Genomic DNA, 14,875 nt, shown 5'->3' with positions numbered 1-14,875 from the left:
ATTTCCCGAGAAATTCAAGTACGTACTTGAATTTTGACGAAAATGCATTTCCAGCTTGTTGAAGAATTTTAAGCCCAAAAATCGGGTATTGATTTTCGGAAATTTTGAAAAAGTGACCGTGCGATGTACCAAAATAGGTTGAAACTTTGAGAGTAATTCAAATATTTCAACGAAAATGTATTTGGAACATTTTTGAAGAATTTTGGGCCTTAAAATTAGGTCATGATTTTTGGACTTTTTGAAAAAAATGTCATTCAATTTACCAAAATGGGTAAAAATTTCAGCAGAAAATTAAAAATTTCCATCAAAACTCTTTTTATAGAAAAAGGGGTACCCACACACAGTCTATCGAAGTAGGTTTGGAACTCCTACGAGGAGATCAATTACTTGAAATGCTTTCAAAATTAAAATCCTATCCTATCAAAAAACAAAAAAAAAATGATTGAAACATAATAAAACATTTCCAATAGGTGTAGTGAAGATGATTTCAAAAACAGTATTTTGAGTCCCAAAATTAATTCGTGATTTTTTTATTTAAATTCAGAAAATCACTATCTCATTTTGTTGTCAAAATTCTTTAAAACAGCTCAAAAAAGCACTGATATCTTCTCGATTTTCTCCCCAAATTTTAATCCATTTTGATAGGATTGCTTGCATTTTTTACAAAAATCCCAAAAATCGTGACCGGATTTTAAGTCTTGAAATTCTTCAAAAACGCTTAAAATACATTTTCATTGAAAAATTGAAATTTCTAGCTAAATTTTAATGCATTTTGATAGGTCAGTCGTATGACACTTTTCAAAAAAAAAAAAAACTCAAAAATCATAAACCCATTTTAAGACTCAAATTTTTTTTTAAATGCTCCAAATACATTTTCAACGAAATATTTTAATTTCTCTCAAAATTTTAACACATTTTGATAGGTCGCATGACATTTTTCCAAAAATCTCAAAAATCATGATCCCATTTCGAGGCTTAAAATTCTTCAAAACGCTCGAAATACATTTTCGTCCTAAAATTTGAATTTTTCGCAAAATTTCAACTCATTTTGATAGGTTGCAAGGTCACTTTAGAATAATTCTACAAAGGATCAGAATATGGGAGGGGGGGGGGGGATTTCAAACTTGAACTTTGAAATTTGACCATGCCCTATTGTGCGAGCCATACTAAAACCTGTTGAAATTATTTTTGAGCCCGAGCCATTTTGAAAATCAGGTGTTTTCAGTCTCTACCCCTCCATTCCCTCCTATTATGCAATTGCGAAAATTAAAATTACGTCTTTTCTGACTTGTCACGTATTAGACCCATATTCTTCATATTACGAAGAGCCAACTGAATTTTTTGAGTCACAAGAAAGTCAACAACTAAATTCAATTTTTGGAGCACTTTTTGCCAGGACTGTAGACACTTTGACAGTTTCTGATAGCTCTCTTCGTGAGTACTGTCTGAGGAAGAAACAAATAACACTTTGGAAAAAACAAACTTCTCATTTTAAAAAATACGATCTTTATTTAAAAATAAGTAAAAAAGAAGGAACGTAATATCCTAATCTAAAATGGAAAATATTTCACGTTTAATAAAATTAAAATATTGTTTGCTAAAAAAGGAACGTTTGACGATACATAAAACGAAGATTGAATCTATCTAAATACAAAGAAAAGAAAGAAATCACAAATAAGATACTACAAAACTAATCAAAAGGTATAAAAAAACAATCACATAATAAAAACCTAAACAAAATCCGTTTTCGATCTTCTTTTATGATTACTAATTACTCGTTTCGCAATCTGGGCGCTCCCTTAATTTAACAATAATAAAATAAAAATACCACAATGAGACGTACTAGTTGAAATGCCCACTTCTATTTCCATTCAACACCCAAGTATTTTGTTTTTCCAATTCGGTAATTCTGGCCTGAGCAGAAGCCAACATAACATCTTTTATCTCGATTTGGCTTTTGAGATCTTGTATTTCTTGGTTTGGTTCGTTACGATTCATCCTAAAAATACGAATAAGTAAATGGGAAGTCAACAATGCCACACAAGTTGTTAATAATTTACCAACACGTATGAAAAATAGAATTACATTTCGGTATCATCTAAATCGATTACTTCCGGTTCTTGTTCTCGATTTCTTCTCATTCTATTTAGAAAAAAAAATCATCAATGAATCAAGCAAACAAATTATAATATATACTGGAATAGTTCCAAAACCAACTCACTGTTGTAAATTTGCATCAATATCTAATAAAAGTTCGGGATCGGAGTCATCTAATAAATGTATCACATCATCATCAGCACCTTGATTTGAACCCCTACACAGGAATAAAAAATTTTCATTAATACTCGAACTACAAAAGCTACATATAAAATCAAAATTCAAGATATCGTTAATCTTACCCAAAATGTAGATTTTTTTGACGTTCTGATCTCACTTCTTGCTCTAAATTTCGGATCTTTCCCAGTAAATCGCATTCTCTACTTTTAACAGCTTTCAATTCATCTTCTAGCTTTCTAACTTGAAGTCTGAAATGAGAAATTATCAAATTAATCCAAATAGATACCAAATCACAATGCATACAAGCTAAAGCTATTCTTTGTACATCAGTTCGAAATTCGTCGTTTTTACCTTAATCCTTTACTTTGTTCAGTTGCGATTCTAGCACTCTCTCTGAGCTGCCTCATGTCGATATTCTTCATAGCTTGTTCAAATTGCTGAGTTTGTTGTTGGGCGTTTTCTAATCCATTTCTGGGGCCTGCTGTGCCTTCGAAGTATAAATTCAACTTGAACATATTCTTATTCGTTAAATTCATTCGACAATGAGGGCATGTTTTTGATCTGCAAGAAGATATCATGGTATAGTAACTTATATTTTTGTACGAAATTATAGAAAAATATGAATAAACGAATACCTTTGCATCCACTGAACGAGACATCGATGGTGGAAAACGTGACCACAGGAGGTAGTATAAATAGTTTCGTTATCTGCGCCGGTGAATGCATCGCGACAAATCGAACATACGATTTGCATTTTTCTACAGTGTTTAAACTCGATAAGACTAATAAAAGATCGGTTCACCTCTTTCGAAATTTATAAATCGTAAATCGTGTAGATACTCCGAAGCAGTTGGTGACTTGCTTTTATTCAAAAACTAGAAATAAATCAGCAATCTGCATCGATCAAAAAGAAAAGAAAACGCTAGAATTTGAATTTTTGATAACAGAAGAATCAGCTGTTTTGAACCGGCGAGTTACAGCGTTGCCAAATTTATTTTCTGATATTAGCCAATCACAATCATTACAGATATCCGTCAAGTGACGTCATTGAAGGTTCCATTGAACTTTTTTAAATTTAATTAAAAAACATGATTTCTTTCTTTAAGCTTTCAAGCTTTGATAGGTAACTTGAAAGTTTGAGTGAGCACAAGGACATTTGACGGATTACAATATATGAAAGGTAAAATACACATAAATAACCTTTTATGTTAATAACCAGATCAAATCCAAATCTAATCTAGAGCTTATTAACTTGTGTAGACTCGATTTCTTTTTCAAAAAAAAATTTTAAAAAAATGGTTTTAGTTACCAAAAAAAGCTCTAAACAGAGAAATAGGAAAGTAACTAGAAATAGTGACAAAATATGAGCAAAAAACACCAATTTTAGCGAAAGGAAAACAAATAAGCTAAACTTTTGCATAATTTTTGGAATTTTTGAAAAAAAAACAAAATTTTTACTAATTTTGGAAGAAACAAACAAGCGAGCTTTTGTCAATTTTTTGCCAAAAGCAAGGCTTTTGACAATTTTAGCAAAAAGTAGAATTTTTAATGATGAAAATTCGAACTAAGCACATATTTTGTAAATTTTTGGTAAAAGAACGCGAGAATATGACAATTTTAGCGAAAGGAAGGGATTTTTGAAAATTTATTTTTCTGCCAAAAATGCTTAACTTTAGGACAATTTTTAGAAAAAAGTAACTTTTTAAAATTTTGAAAAAAAATTATTTACTAATTTTGGAAGGAAGCGAGAGTTTTTTACGATTTTTTGTCAACGAAGTGGGACTTGAAAATTTTTGTATACTTTTACATACTTTCCTTTTTCACAATTTCTATCAAAAAAGCGAGACTTTTGGACAGTTGCCAGAAAAAAGTTACACCTGGATTTTTTTTTGGTAAAAAAACGACAATTTTTAATTTTTTGGTCATTTTGTTAAAAAGCAAAAAAATTTCATTTCGAATAAAGCAAGAATTTTTTACAATTTTTGGCCAAATGCAATACTTTGGCAATTTTGGCTGAAAAAATCGTTTTCTTGGCAATAATTTCTAACAAAGCCGCCGAACTTATGGACAATTTTTGAAAAAAGTTAGACTTTTTGGAATTTTTGAAAGGACTGACATTTTTTAGAAATTTTAGTATAAAGTGACAGTTGAGTTCTTCTCAATTTTTCGCAAAAAGTGAAACTGGCAATTTTAGCAAAAATTCAGACTTATGGACAATTTTTGAAAAAAGTGAAAAAAGTGAGACCTTCTGGATATCTTTGCAAAAAAATAAAATTTTTAGCCGTTTTTTTTCGTTTTTGAAAAAGCTAGAAATTTTGACAATTTTAGCAAAAGGAAGAGCTTTTGGCAAATTCTGGCAGAAAAAAACGAAACTTTGGTACAATTTTTGGAAAAAAAGTGAGATTTTTTGGAATTTTTCACCGATTAGATTTAGTAAATTTTTTGGAGAAAGTAGAACTTTTGTCAATAATTGACAAAAGAATTACATTTTTTCGCAATTTTTGCCAAAAAGCTAAACTTTGGAACAGACTTTTTGGACTTTTTTCAACCAAAAAAACGATGCTATTTTCTTGAAAACGCAAATTTTTCTTCATTTTTAAAAAAGCCAGATATTTGGACGATTTTTTTTTAAAGTGAGAGTTTGAAATTTGAAAAATGTAGTTTTTTCCAATTTTTAGCAAAAAGCAAGATTGACAATTTTGGCAGAATGCAGGACTTTTTAGGTAAAAAAATGATGTTTTTTCGCCATTTCTGTCAAAAAAGCGAGACTTTTAAACAATTTGAAAAAATGTTTTTTTTTAAAAAAAAAAAAAAAAAAAGACAATCTTCAGTTCACTTGTTTGCAATTATTGGCAAAAAATGGAGACGTACGTGTAGGTAGGGTCAATGCATACAAATGCAGATCAAAAAGTTGAGCAATCAATACTTATCATGACGAAGCAACCACAAAAAAAATTTATTGCTTTCTACCTGACAGATTTTTCAATTATTAGATAACAAGAACAACACCTTCACATAATCTTTGAATTTTACGTTACCTACTGATCAACTTACGCTAACATAAATAACACTTATTCAGCAAACTTCTTCGAGAATATGATGAGAATCAGAGGTATCTTATTTTGGTACGAATAATTATACAACTATTACTATTAGAACAAAATCGATTATTGAAGCATTTTTATCTAAATAAAATAGGTAAAAATGAAACAATGTAACATTGTTGATCGATGATAAAAGTATCATAGGAAAATTGAATAAAAAGGTAATTATTATTTAAAAAAAAAAAAAATGAGACCTATTAGCAATTTTGCTACTAGTTCAATGCGTAAAAATACAGATAAAAAAAATTGAACAATCAATATCATGACGAAGCAACCATTAAAAAAAAAATTATTTCACTAGAGTTTTCAATTATTATACAAAACCTTTGAATTTTACATTATTTAGGAAAAAAGAAACTTACATTAACATAAATAACACTTCTTCGAGAATATGATTGAGAATCAAAGGTAGGTATACCTACTTTTGGTACGAATAACTATGTCTAAGTATAAAACTAGAATCAAAATCGATTATTAAAGTATTTTTATCTAAATTAAATAGGTAGGTAAAAATAAAACGATATAACATTGTTGATCGATGATAAAAGTATCATAAGAAAATTGAATAAAAAGGTAATTATTATAAAATATACCTAATCTAGGTAACTACAACTATACGATAATATCGACCGGAAATTTACACCGGTAAATCAAGGTACATATCAATATGTATTTTGCTTCCTCGTCAAACAGAAAATAACTACAAAAAAACATCTAACAATAATAAAATAACAATCACGAAAAATGAACGAAAACGAGTTATACTTAATATTATGGCATCGTGAATGAATACCTAATTAATCCAAATTCATATTTCTTCGAATAATATGACATTTTCTAAATACCACGTAATTGCTCGAATTCCATTTTCGATGTCAAACTGTAAAGAACATAAAATTATGAGTTTTAAGTTTTACTATCAGGCAACCTTAATATACTTGAATCAAACGCTGAGAAAATGATTGAACGTGAGATAGGTAAGTAGATAAGTTAATGAACTTACGTGCACTGCACAAATATTTTTTTGATCGAGTTTGTAACAATGGTTTCTAATAGCCTTCTTCCGAATAACCAGCCTCCTTTTATAGCAACTGAAAAATATTATAAAAATACTTAAGTATATTACATGACTGAATGAAAAACAAAAATAATAAGTTATTTTGTGACTATGGAGTATGAATTTATTTTAATCATCCCATATTAGTTCACGAAAATTCGACAAGGAATCCTCCGATTTAGCTCAATTTTTTTTTTTATTCCTGATTGAATAAAATGATGAAAATAATAAGAGTGTAGTTTACCTTTTCTTCTTCGAATTCAAGTAGGACTGCAACGTGTTTAGCTCGTTTTTCACATCGGATTCAAAAAAGTTACATCCCCACGCCATTTTCAATAACGATAATGCTGGATCGTACATTTTCAGTAAATCTCCTCTTGGCAAGCGTAGGATCTCCGAAATAACTGCACAAAACAAAAAATAAATAAATAAAATAGCTTACCTTACATATCTACGTATTCGAGTAAATATAAGTAGGTAACACATTGATTCCTTTACCTGTTTGTATAGCTTTGAGTATCAATTTCGGTAACTGACTTTGACTAAATACGTGATTTTTCTTAATCGGCGTTTTCAAGATTGATTTGATTTCGTTCATGCAGTTGTCAATTCGCAAGGCACTCGTGAAGTAATCCTTCTGAAATAATAAATTAAAAATTACACTAAGCACCAGGAAAACTAATTTTATTGGAAGTAGATTAATTAATCGTTCTATCGGATGGTTTTTCTTTTTCTTTTTTTTTTGATTTGCGAATCATTTAAATGTTTATTCCGAATATTTTTCAATTTCAATATTATTACGAGTGGAAGAAAGATAATATGTATTATTCCAAACTACGAGAGCAGTCTATTCAATTTAGCCCACTTGTTGATTCAAACAAGTACCGCCTTTCAAGATTTCATTCATCCAATAAGCCACATCCTACTTCAAGTCTCACCTTATTCGCTCGCGAAACTCGAATAAGATACATTAATCACACAGTTACCTGTACCTACCTGTAACGAATATTACAATCTGCAAATGGAACTCGACTTACCTCGCAAAATATCTCCAATTTGGTCGTTCGTTCTTTCAATTCGCCCAATTTTTTGACTATCGCATCGCATGCACCTTTGGTCATCTTATGCAGCTTAATTTTATCTTCGAATTTTTTAATATCTTCCGACGTGCAAATACTCTGTATTTCGCAAAACGATAAATTGGCGAAGAAGTAGAGGTATTTATGGAGCTTGTGGTGTTTAAGCCACTTATGGTAACCTGTAATCAAATATATAATTAGTACGTACTTAGGTAGGTATTTTGAAGAGAAAGAGATTGAGATTGACGAGAGAAATCTAATTGAAAGTATAATACTTACGGAGAAATAAGTCCAGCTCTGCGTAACCAATAATGTCATACATCTCGGTACCGGGTATGTTGAAAAATGTATTATCGTTCAATTTGACCTGCAAAATGAATCAAAATTACGTGAATTAATTAAATACCTACGTATAGGTATTACATGGATATTTTGGTTCAACATCAATGTCATGTAGATATTCCCTTACTTCTTTATTCGTAGGTTCGAAACCTGGGAGCAGATTTTTCATACGGATTTGCCAAGCGTCGAACATACTGAAAAAAATTGATGGAAAATTATTAATAAATTGAATACAATAATATAACAATGTGTACATAAGGGTACCTATTTATATGTAGACAACAAAATATTGGTAGGTAGTAGGTACCTATTTGGGGGTTGGGTCAACAAAATATCGCGGGGTTTCGACCGAATTCGGTGGGAACCTTTCATTTATTTCAGTTGAAAATCACTCAGAAAAATTTTTAGCTCCAGTGGTGCACCTTGAGAAGATATAAGTATATTAGTATAGGTCCTCATAGAGGGCGAATTTTATAAAAAAAAAAAAAACGTGTAATTTTTGCTCGAGGCTTATCCAACCAGTATGGCTCGCGGTTCCAAAATATATATATAGTATTTGAAATTCTGCATCGACTCAGGCCATTGCTATATGAACGTCCAAGACCACTTTGAGGATTTCACTAAGAGATTGAAAATTTGCAAATCGCTAATTTTTGGGTGAATTCGTGTTTTGAAAATTTTTTATTCTGGAATATTTCGTATTAATTTTGCCAAAATATCGAAAGATATCATTTCTTCAAGTGGAGAAATATTTTAGAACGCAATCGATATCAATTTTTTGGTCATCATTGCCAATTTCAAAAAATCAGAAAAAATTTGATCAGTTTTCGGTTATTTTTCTAGATTTCTCGAAGTTGACAATTATACTTAATGATTCAAAAATTGGCACCACTGCGTTCGAAAATATTTCCCCCTTTAAAAAATGATATCTTCCAATCTTTTGGGCAAAATTAATGCGAAATATTATAGAAAAAAATGTTTCAAAATATGAATTTGCCCCAAAAATCAGCAGTTTGCAAATCAATCGCTTCGTAGAATCCTTAAAGAGACCTTGAATTTTGATGGAAATGGTGTTAGGTCGACGCAGAATCTCAAAAATAGAAAATGATTCCTTAATTTTATCGTAATTTTTCAAATTCTGTGCCTGAATTCTCAAAAATATGGAAAAATTTGAAAAATACATGGAAACCGAAATTCATGAAAAAACGTACTCCAACAGGAGTGTAGGGGGAGGGGGAAAGGGATCGAAAAAATATACGAATGAAACTTCATAAAACATAATGGAAATCAAAATGCATGATTTTTGCAGCATTTCTTTACAGGACCTTTTCATCATTTTTCAGAATCTTGAAAACACACTCTTGGATATAACACTCCTTCCCATCAAGTTCCCATCGTAAAAATTTACTTTAAAGATTCAAATGTGTGTGTTTTTTTAGATCGTACATTCAACACACCCTCTCCCCTTCAAAAAAAATGAGTCCTTCCCTCTTATGTCTAAAACAGTTACACCTTCTTTCAAACATATAACTAATAATTCACCAAAACTGAACTGAAATTTTTCACAGATTTCATCAAAAATGATGATAACATCAAATCCATTTTTGTTCTATAAAGTAGCCAAAAATTCCTTTTGTATTTTCAAACAAAAAATAAATGAAAATGGACCTTTTCTGTCTCATATAAGTAAAGAGGAAAGAATCAAAAAACATTTTAAAAAATACAAAATCCCAAAATACAGGAAGTTCAAAACTGTTCGTATTTTCAAAATAAGCCAATATATTTTCGGGTCACCTTGTCCTAAACCAGCAGAAAAGAATCAGAAAACATTAGAAAACTACTTTTCTTCAACTCGAAAACCGAAAAAAATACAGGAAAAAGAAGTCCAAACTGTAGGCTTTTTGGCTACAATGGCCTGGAATCTTACAAAAATATTGGCGAAAAAATTCATTTTTAAAGGATCACTATCTAGAAAAATTTAGAGTTCTTCTTTCGACATAGGTATAGAAGACTGAGCCAGAGGTCCTCAAAATAGCGTCATTTTTAAAAAAGTGGTTTATGTTGTTTTGACTCATCCCTGTAATTTATGATTTTTGGGTTGAAAACAATTTTTTTCCTTTTTATACGATAGGGTGACCAAAAAGTTTATTATTTAAAAAAAAAAATGCAAAGAAAGAGACTCTTTGGCTACCCTTGTACCCTTTAATTTAAGCATTGCATTTAGGAAATTAATTTTCAACGAATTTCTCATAAGAAGTTCAGGACTTTTGGAGTAAACTGCTGACCTATTACGTATAGGTACTTAATATGAACTGTTATGAAACAAGCAAACTAATTTCTGTCTTACCCTAAGGGTAAGCTAAGACAGGTAGGTATAATAAACACGACAACATGCAAAGGCAGCTGACAAAAACAAAACTTCCAACTGGATTTTTTTGAAATTTTTCTGTTCGAAGAAAGAAGAGGACTACATAGAAATTTTATTCGTTTTCAAAAAAATAAAATAAAAATGAGAGGGATTCATCTTTTGAGACATAAAGAAAAAGAATGGACAATTTTGAAGTTGGGTTGAGAACATGAAAAAAAAAACAGGACTTTTGGCAGGAAATTTTTTCGAGCGTTTGTTAACTGCGAGAAGACGAGCGACTTGAAATTTATTCAGTTCAAATTTTTCCCACTTCCAAAAAGACGTATAAGAAGAATTATACGAATAGTCCGGCATATGACAATAGGAGTAATTGCACCCCCCCCCCCCCCGCCGATCCTCCGGGACAACATTTTTCTTAAAGGGGACATCCTAAGGAACATTTTAATGCAAAGTTGCCAAAAAAAAAGTTGGCCTTACTTACAAAATGGCGGCCATTTTGATTGACAGGTCAGCCGAAATCGCAGATTTTGCGTTTTAACATGGGACTTGCACGAACTTTTTCAAACTTTACAAAGGTAGGTCGAAAGATCATGCAAAAATTTATCACCTGTCCAAATTTCAAGTGTCAAAGTGCGTTTTTCGATTTTTGGTGAATTTTTGAAAATCGAATTTAGGCCAAAAATGAGGGAAAAAATCAAAATTTTACCAAATTGACCAAGAAAGCTGAAATTTGGGATATACCCTATTTTCGACATGCCAAATCGATTGGAAACGGTTTCAACCCGTTTTGAGCAGTTCTGGAGCCTCCAGCAGATTTTTGAAACTCGAAATTCCCACAAAATTCCATCAAATTGGAGTTGTAAAGCTAAAATTCAAAAAACTAATTTCAATACGCTACGAAGTACTGCAGGTGAATTTCAAGTCGTTTTGGAGCCTCCAGCGACTTTTTGAAAATTCCTGAAACCTTCATCAGATTTTTGAATCTTTTAAATTTTCACAAAATTTCATCAAATGGAGATGGAAAGCTGAAATTTACTCTACACTCCAATTTTAACACCCTCGGAAGACGATTTTAGGTGGGTTCAAGTCATTTTAGGGCCACCAGCGACTTTTTTTGAAAATTACTGGAGCCTCTACCAGATTTTTGAAACTTGAAATTTCCCCAACATTAATTTACCAAATGGAGTTTGCAAGCTGAAATTTACTTCGCAGACTACATGGTGGTTTCAAATGGTTTTGAAGCTTTCAGCTACTTTTAGGAAATTTCAATTTTCCAAAAAAACGTCATACAACCTTTCAAAAAGTTGCTGGAGGCTCCAAAAAAACTTGAAATTCACCAGCAGTCAACTTCGTAGCGTATTGAAGTGCGCAGAATGAATTTCGACTCTCCATCTTGGTTTGATAACATTTTGGGGAAATTTCAAGTTTCAAAAATCTACTGGAGGCTCCAGTAATTTTCAAAAAAGTCGTTGAATGCTCTAAAATGACTTGAAATCCACCAGAAGTCGTTTTCAGAGGGTGTTAAAATTGGAGTGTAGAGTAAATGTCAGCTTTCCATCTCTATTTGATGAAATTTTGTGAAAATTTAAAGTTTCAAAAATCTGCTGGAGGCTTCAGGAATTTTCAAAAAGTCGCTGGAGGCTCCAAAACAACTTGAAATTCACCTGCAGTACTTCGTAGCGTATTGAAATTAGTTTTTAGAATGAATTTTAGCTTTACAACTCCAATTTGATGGAATTTTGTGGGAATTTCGAGTTTCAAAAATCTGCTGGAGGCTCCAGAACTGCTCAAAACGGGTTGAAACCGTTTCCAATCGATTTGGCATGTCGAAAATAGGGTATATCCCAAATTTCAGCTTTCTTGGTCAATTTGGTAAAATTTTGATTTTTTCCCTCATTTTTGGCCTAAATTCGATTTTCAAAAATTCACCAAAAATCGAAAAACGCACTTTGACACTTGAAATTTGGACAGGTGATAAATTTTTGCATGATCTTTCGACCTACCTTTGTAAAGTTTGAAAAAGTTCGTGCAAGTCCCATGTTAAAACGCAAAATCTGCGATTTCGGCTGACCTGTCAATCAAAATTGACGGCCATTTTGTAAGTAAGGCCAACTTTTTTTTTGACAACTTTGCATTAAAATGTTCCTTAGGATGTCCCCTTTAAGAAAAATGTTGTCCCGGAGGATCGGCCGGGGGGGGTGCAATTACTCCTATTGTCATATGCCGGACTAGAAGAATGAAAAAAAAAATACAAATACCTACCTAAACTAAAAGTTTGAAAATTTGATTTTTTTTTAGATGGAAAAACACAAAAGCAGCTAGGACTCGAACAAGTGAAATGATTTCTATGTGTTTCACGTCTTTGAAAAGATAGAATTTTACAATGTGTGATACGAGTATCTTGTTGATCGAATAATTTTCAGACTTATGGCCACATTAGGTGATGAAGTTAAGATGAGAACGGTCTCAGAGGTCTAATTAAGAAAAATGAAGGTCATATTCGCGTTTAGCATCTTCAAAAACGTGATGTTGTTCGAGTTTGAGAGGGGAGAAAGGGTGCAAAATTTTCTTTGAACTGGGCAAAGCTAAATCGAGAATAAACCATGCAAAAATAGATCACCAGCTTCCAGCCACAATTTCATGTCGAGAGCATTTTACGATTTTTGATGAATTTTTTGAAAATTTTTGGGCCAAAAAAATAGAAAAGACAAAAGAATCAAAATTTGATCGAATATAGGCAGGTACTAAAAAATCTGAAATTTGGTTTGTACACCAACTTGCTCGGTTTAAAACCGTTTTGAGCAGCTGTGGAGCCTCAGTAGATTTTTAAAATTACAAAATTTTACCATATGAAATAATTGGAATTCCAAAATTTACTATATTACCCTAATTTTAACATGCTAAGTAGTCTGGAAGTGGTTTCAAGTCACGTTGGAGTCTCCAGCGACATTTTGAAAATTTCAGTTCTCCAAGGAAGGCCATAAAATTTTTCCAAATCGCATACTCGCGATAATAATGCAAGTTAGTAGCCCACATTGCGGTCGATTCAGAACCGATAAATGTTTTGATGTTGAATTAAAAAATCACAAGAGAAATTTATATTTCTGAACTGACAGAAACCGATTTTTGAAAAAATGGTGTACAATCGATCAAATGGGCCACTAACAAGCACCAATAGCGATTATTCGTGCTGAAGTTGATTTGAATAGTTTTTATGGCACTTCGTGAAAATCTGGAATTTCCACCTATGCCTGGAGAAAATCTCCAGAATGGCTTGACACTACCTCTAATCAACTCAGCATGTTGAAATTATGGCATTAAAGTAAATATTAGCTTTCCGATTTCATTTGTAAAATTGGCTGCCATGCAATTGCGCCAAATATACCCTGAATTGCGCCGAGTAAAAAAATAAGCATACCTGCAATTGCGCCAGATAGAGAAATGTGTTCATGGGGAATTGCGCCAATCAAAAGAACGAATCTTCCCGACCCTTTGCTCACACTGCGAACTGTCAGAATCGTAATTGTGGTGTAGTTGAATGATTCGTTCTTATAAATTAGGTGTAGACACTGTAGACGTAGGGGTATGAGGTACTTATTGCTATTATATTTTCACTTTTTATAAACATAAATTTTTGCAATATAAAAACATCGTTTTCTTACTTCTCGAAACAAGCTTTGTCCTCGCTTCGTTCACGTCTGTTTGATTTTCATTTTCAAAATTGAAATTTTCAAAAACTCAACATTCAAATTCTAAAATTCTTGAGCAGAAAAAGAAATAAGTTTTTAAAAAACACATTGTTTTTCACTTCTTGAAATACAAATTTTTTAATACTTTTGACCTCATTTCGCTCGGACCAATTCCTATCTCTTTTCCAAACTAAAAAAATTTCATATTTGGAACTTCCATAAATTCAAAAGGGAAAGTTACAATTTTTAAATAAGCTTTAATGGATGAGTGAGTAGTGGGTACCTATTTAGAAATGCGTCATTTTATTCGGCAAAATTGGTATTTTTTTCCTCATACCAATGGGAAAATTCTCAGTCACCTCCCCACCCCCTCTCGAACAACCTCTAATTTTGTTCCTGTTCGTTGAACCTATTTTTTTGCGACATTAGGTGGGGGAAGATTCTGGAGTGGGTGAATAAATCATAGGTATAACTTTTGCGACTGAACGATTCATTCATATCTTGTTCGTTTCGCATTTTTTCAACTCGGCGCAATTGCTAGTATACTTTTTTGAACACCCGGCGCAATTCCAGGTACATGATTTTGGTGATTTGGCGCAATTGCAGGGCTCCCGTAAAATTTTGTGAAAATTTTAACTTTCAAAATTCTCTGGGAGGCTCCAGGGATTATCAAAACCGTTTGGAACAGTTTCCAATCAATTCAGTGGGTCGAAAATAGGATGCACACTAAATTTCAGCTTTGTAGGTTGATTGCCGAGATTGTCAATTTTTTATCTCATTTTTGGCCCTTTTATTTTCAAAAATTCCCCTACAATCAAAAAATGGCCTTTTGCTTCTGAAATTTTGACTGGTGATATTTTTTTGCACGTTTTTTCGATTTAGAATTGTTCTTCCAGTTGAGTTACCTCCCTTATTGTTGTGATATTCGTCGTGAACAGAGCTTCCAAAAATATTAAGCA

General features: G+C 31.9%; 1 protein-coding gene across 2 annotated transcripts; it reads right to left on the bottom strand.

Moving 5' to 3' along the window:
- Nucleotides 1-1,489: 1,489 nt before the first annotated feature.
- LOC135837365 (E3 ubiquitin-protein ligase TRAIP-like) lies at nucleotides 1,490-3,223 on the bottom strand. 2 transcript variants are annotated; one of them, XM_065352606.1, is made up of 6 exons: nucleotides 2,913-3,218; nucleotides 2,629-2,838; nucleotides 2,400-2,525; nucleotides 2,222-2,314; nucleotides 2,086-2,142; nucleotides 1,490-1,999 (listed from the first exon to the last, which is right to left on the bottom strand). In XM_065352606.1, exons 1-6 carry the CDS (start codon nucleotides 3,029-3,031, stop codon nucleotides 1,843-1,845), a joined length of 762 nt encoding a protein of 253 aa, XP_065208678.1. In that variant the 5' UTR covers nucleotides 3,032-3,218; the 3' UTR covers nucleotides 1,490-1,842. The 2 variants fall into 2 exon arrangements, with proteins under 2 accessions (XP_065208678.1, XP_065208679.1); XM_065352607.1 differs by having other exon boundaries at nucleotides 1,812-1,999; nucleotides 2,065-2,142; nucleotides 2,913-3,223.
- Between the last annotated feature and the right edge of the window lie 11,652 nt (nucleotides 3,224-14,875).

The sequence above is a fragment of the Planococcus citri genome, chromosome 2 (genome assembly GCF_950023065.1).
Source record: "Planococcus citri chromosome 2, ihPlaCitr1.1, whole genome shotgun sequence".
Taxonomy (NCBI): Eukaryota; Metazoa; Arthropoda; class Insecta; order Hemiptera; family Pseudococcidae; genus Planococcus; species Planococcus citri.
The sequence above is the reverse complement of the archived record's forward strand: the minus strand, read 5'-3'. Positions and strand labels throughout refer to the sequence as shown.

What these genes read in the sequence shown, in the direction of transcription:
- LOC135837365 (XM_065352606.1), bottom strand. Translation starts at nt 3,031, where the DNA reads ATGCAAATCGTATGTTCGATTTGTCGCGATGCATTCACCGGCGCAGAT. An exon ending in CTCGTTCAGTGGATGCAAAG is followed by an intron (nt 2,839 to 2,912) that starts GTATTCGTTTAT and finishes ATCTTCTTGCAG; the next exon opens with ATCAAAAACATGCCCTCATT. An exon ending in GAACAAAGTAAAGGATTAAG is followed by an intron (nt 2,526 to 2,628) that starts GTAAAAACGACG and finishes TTCTCATTTCAG; the next exon opens with ACTTCAAGTTAGAAAGCTAG.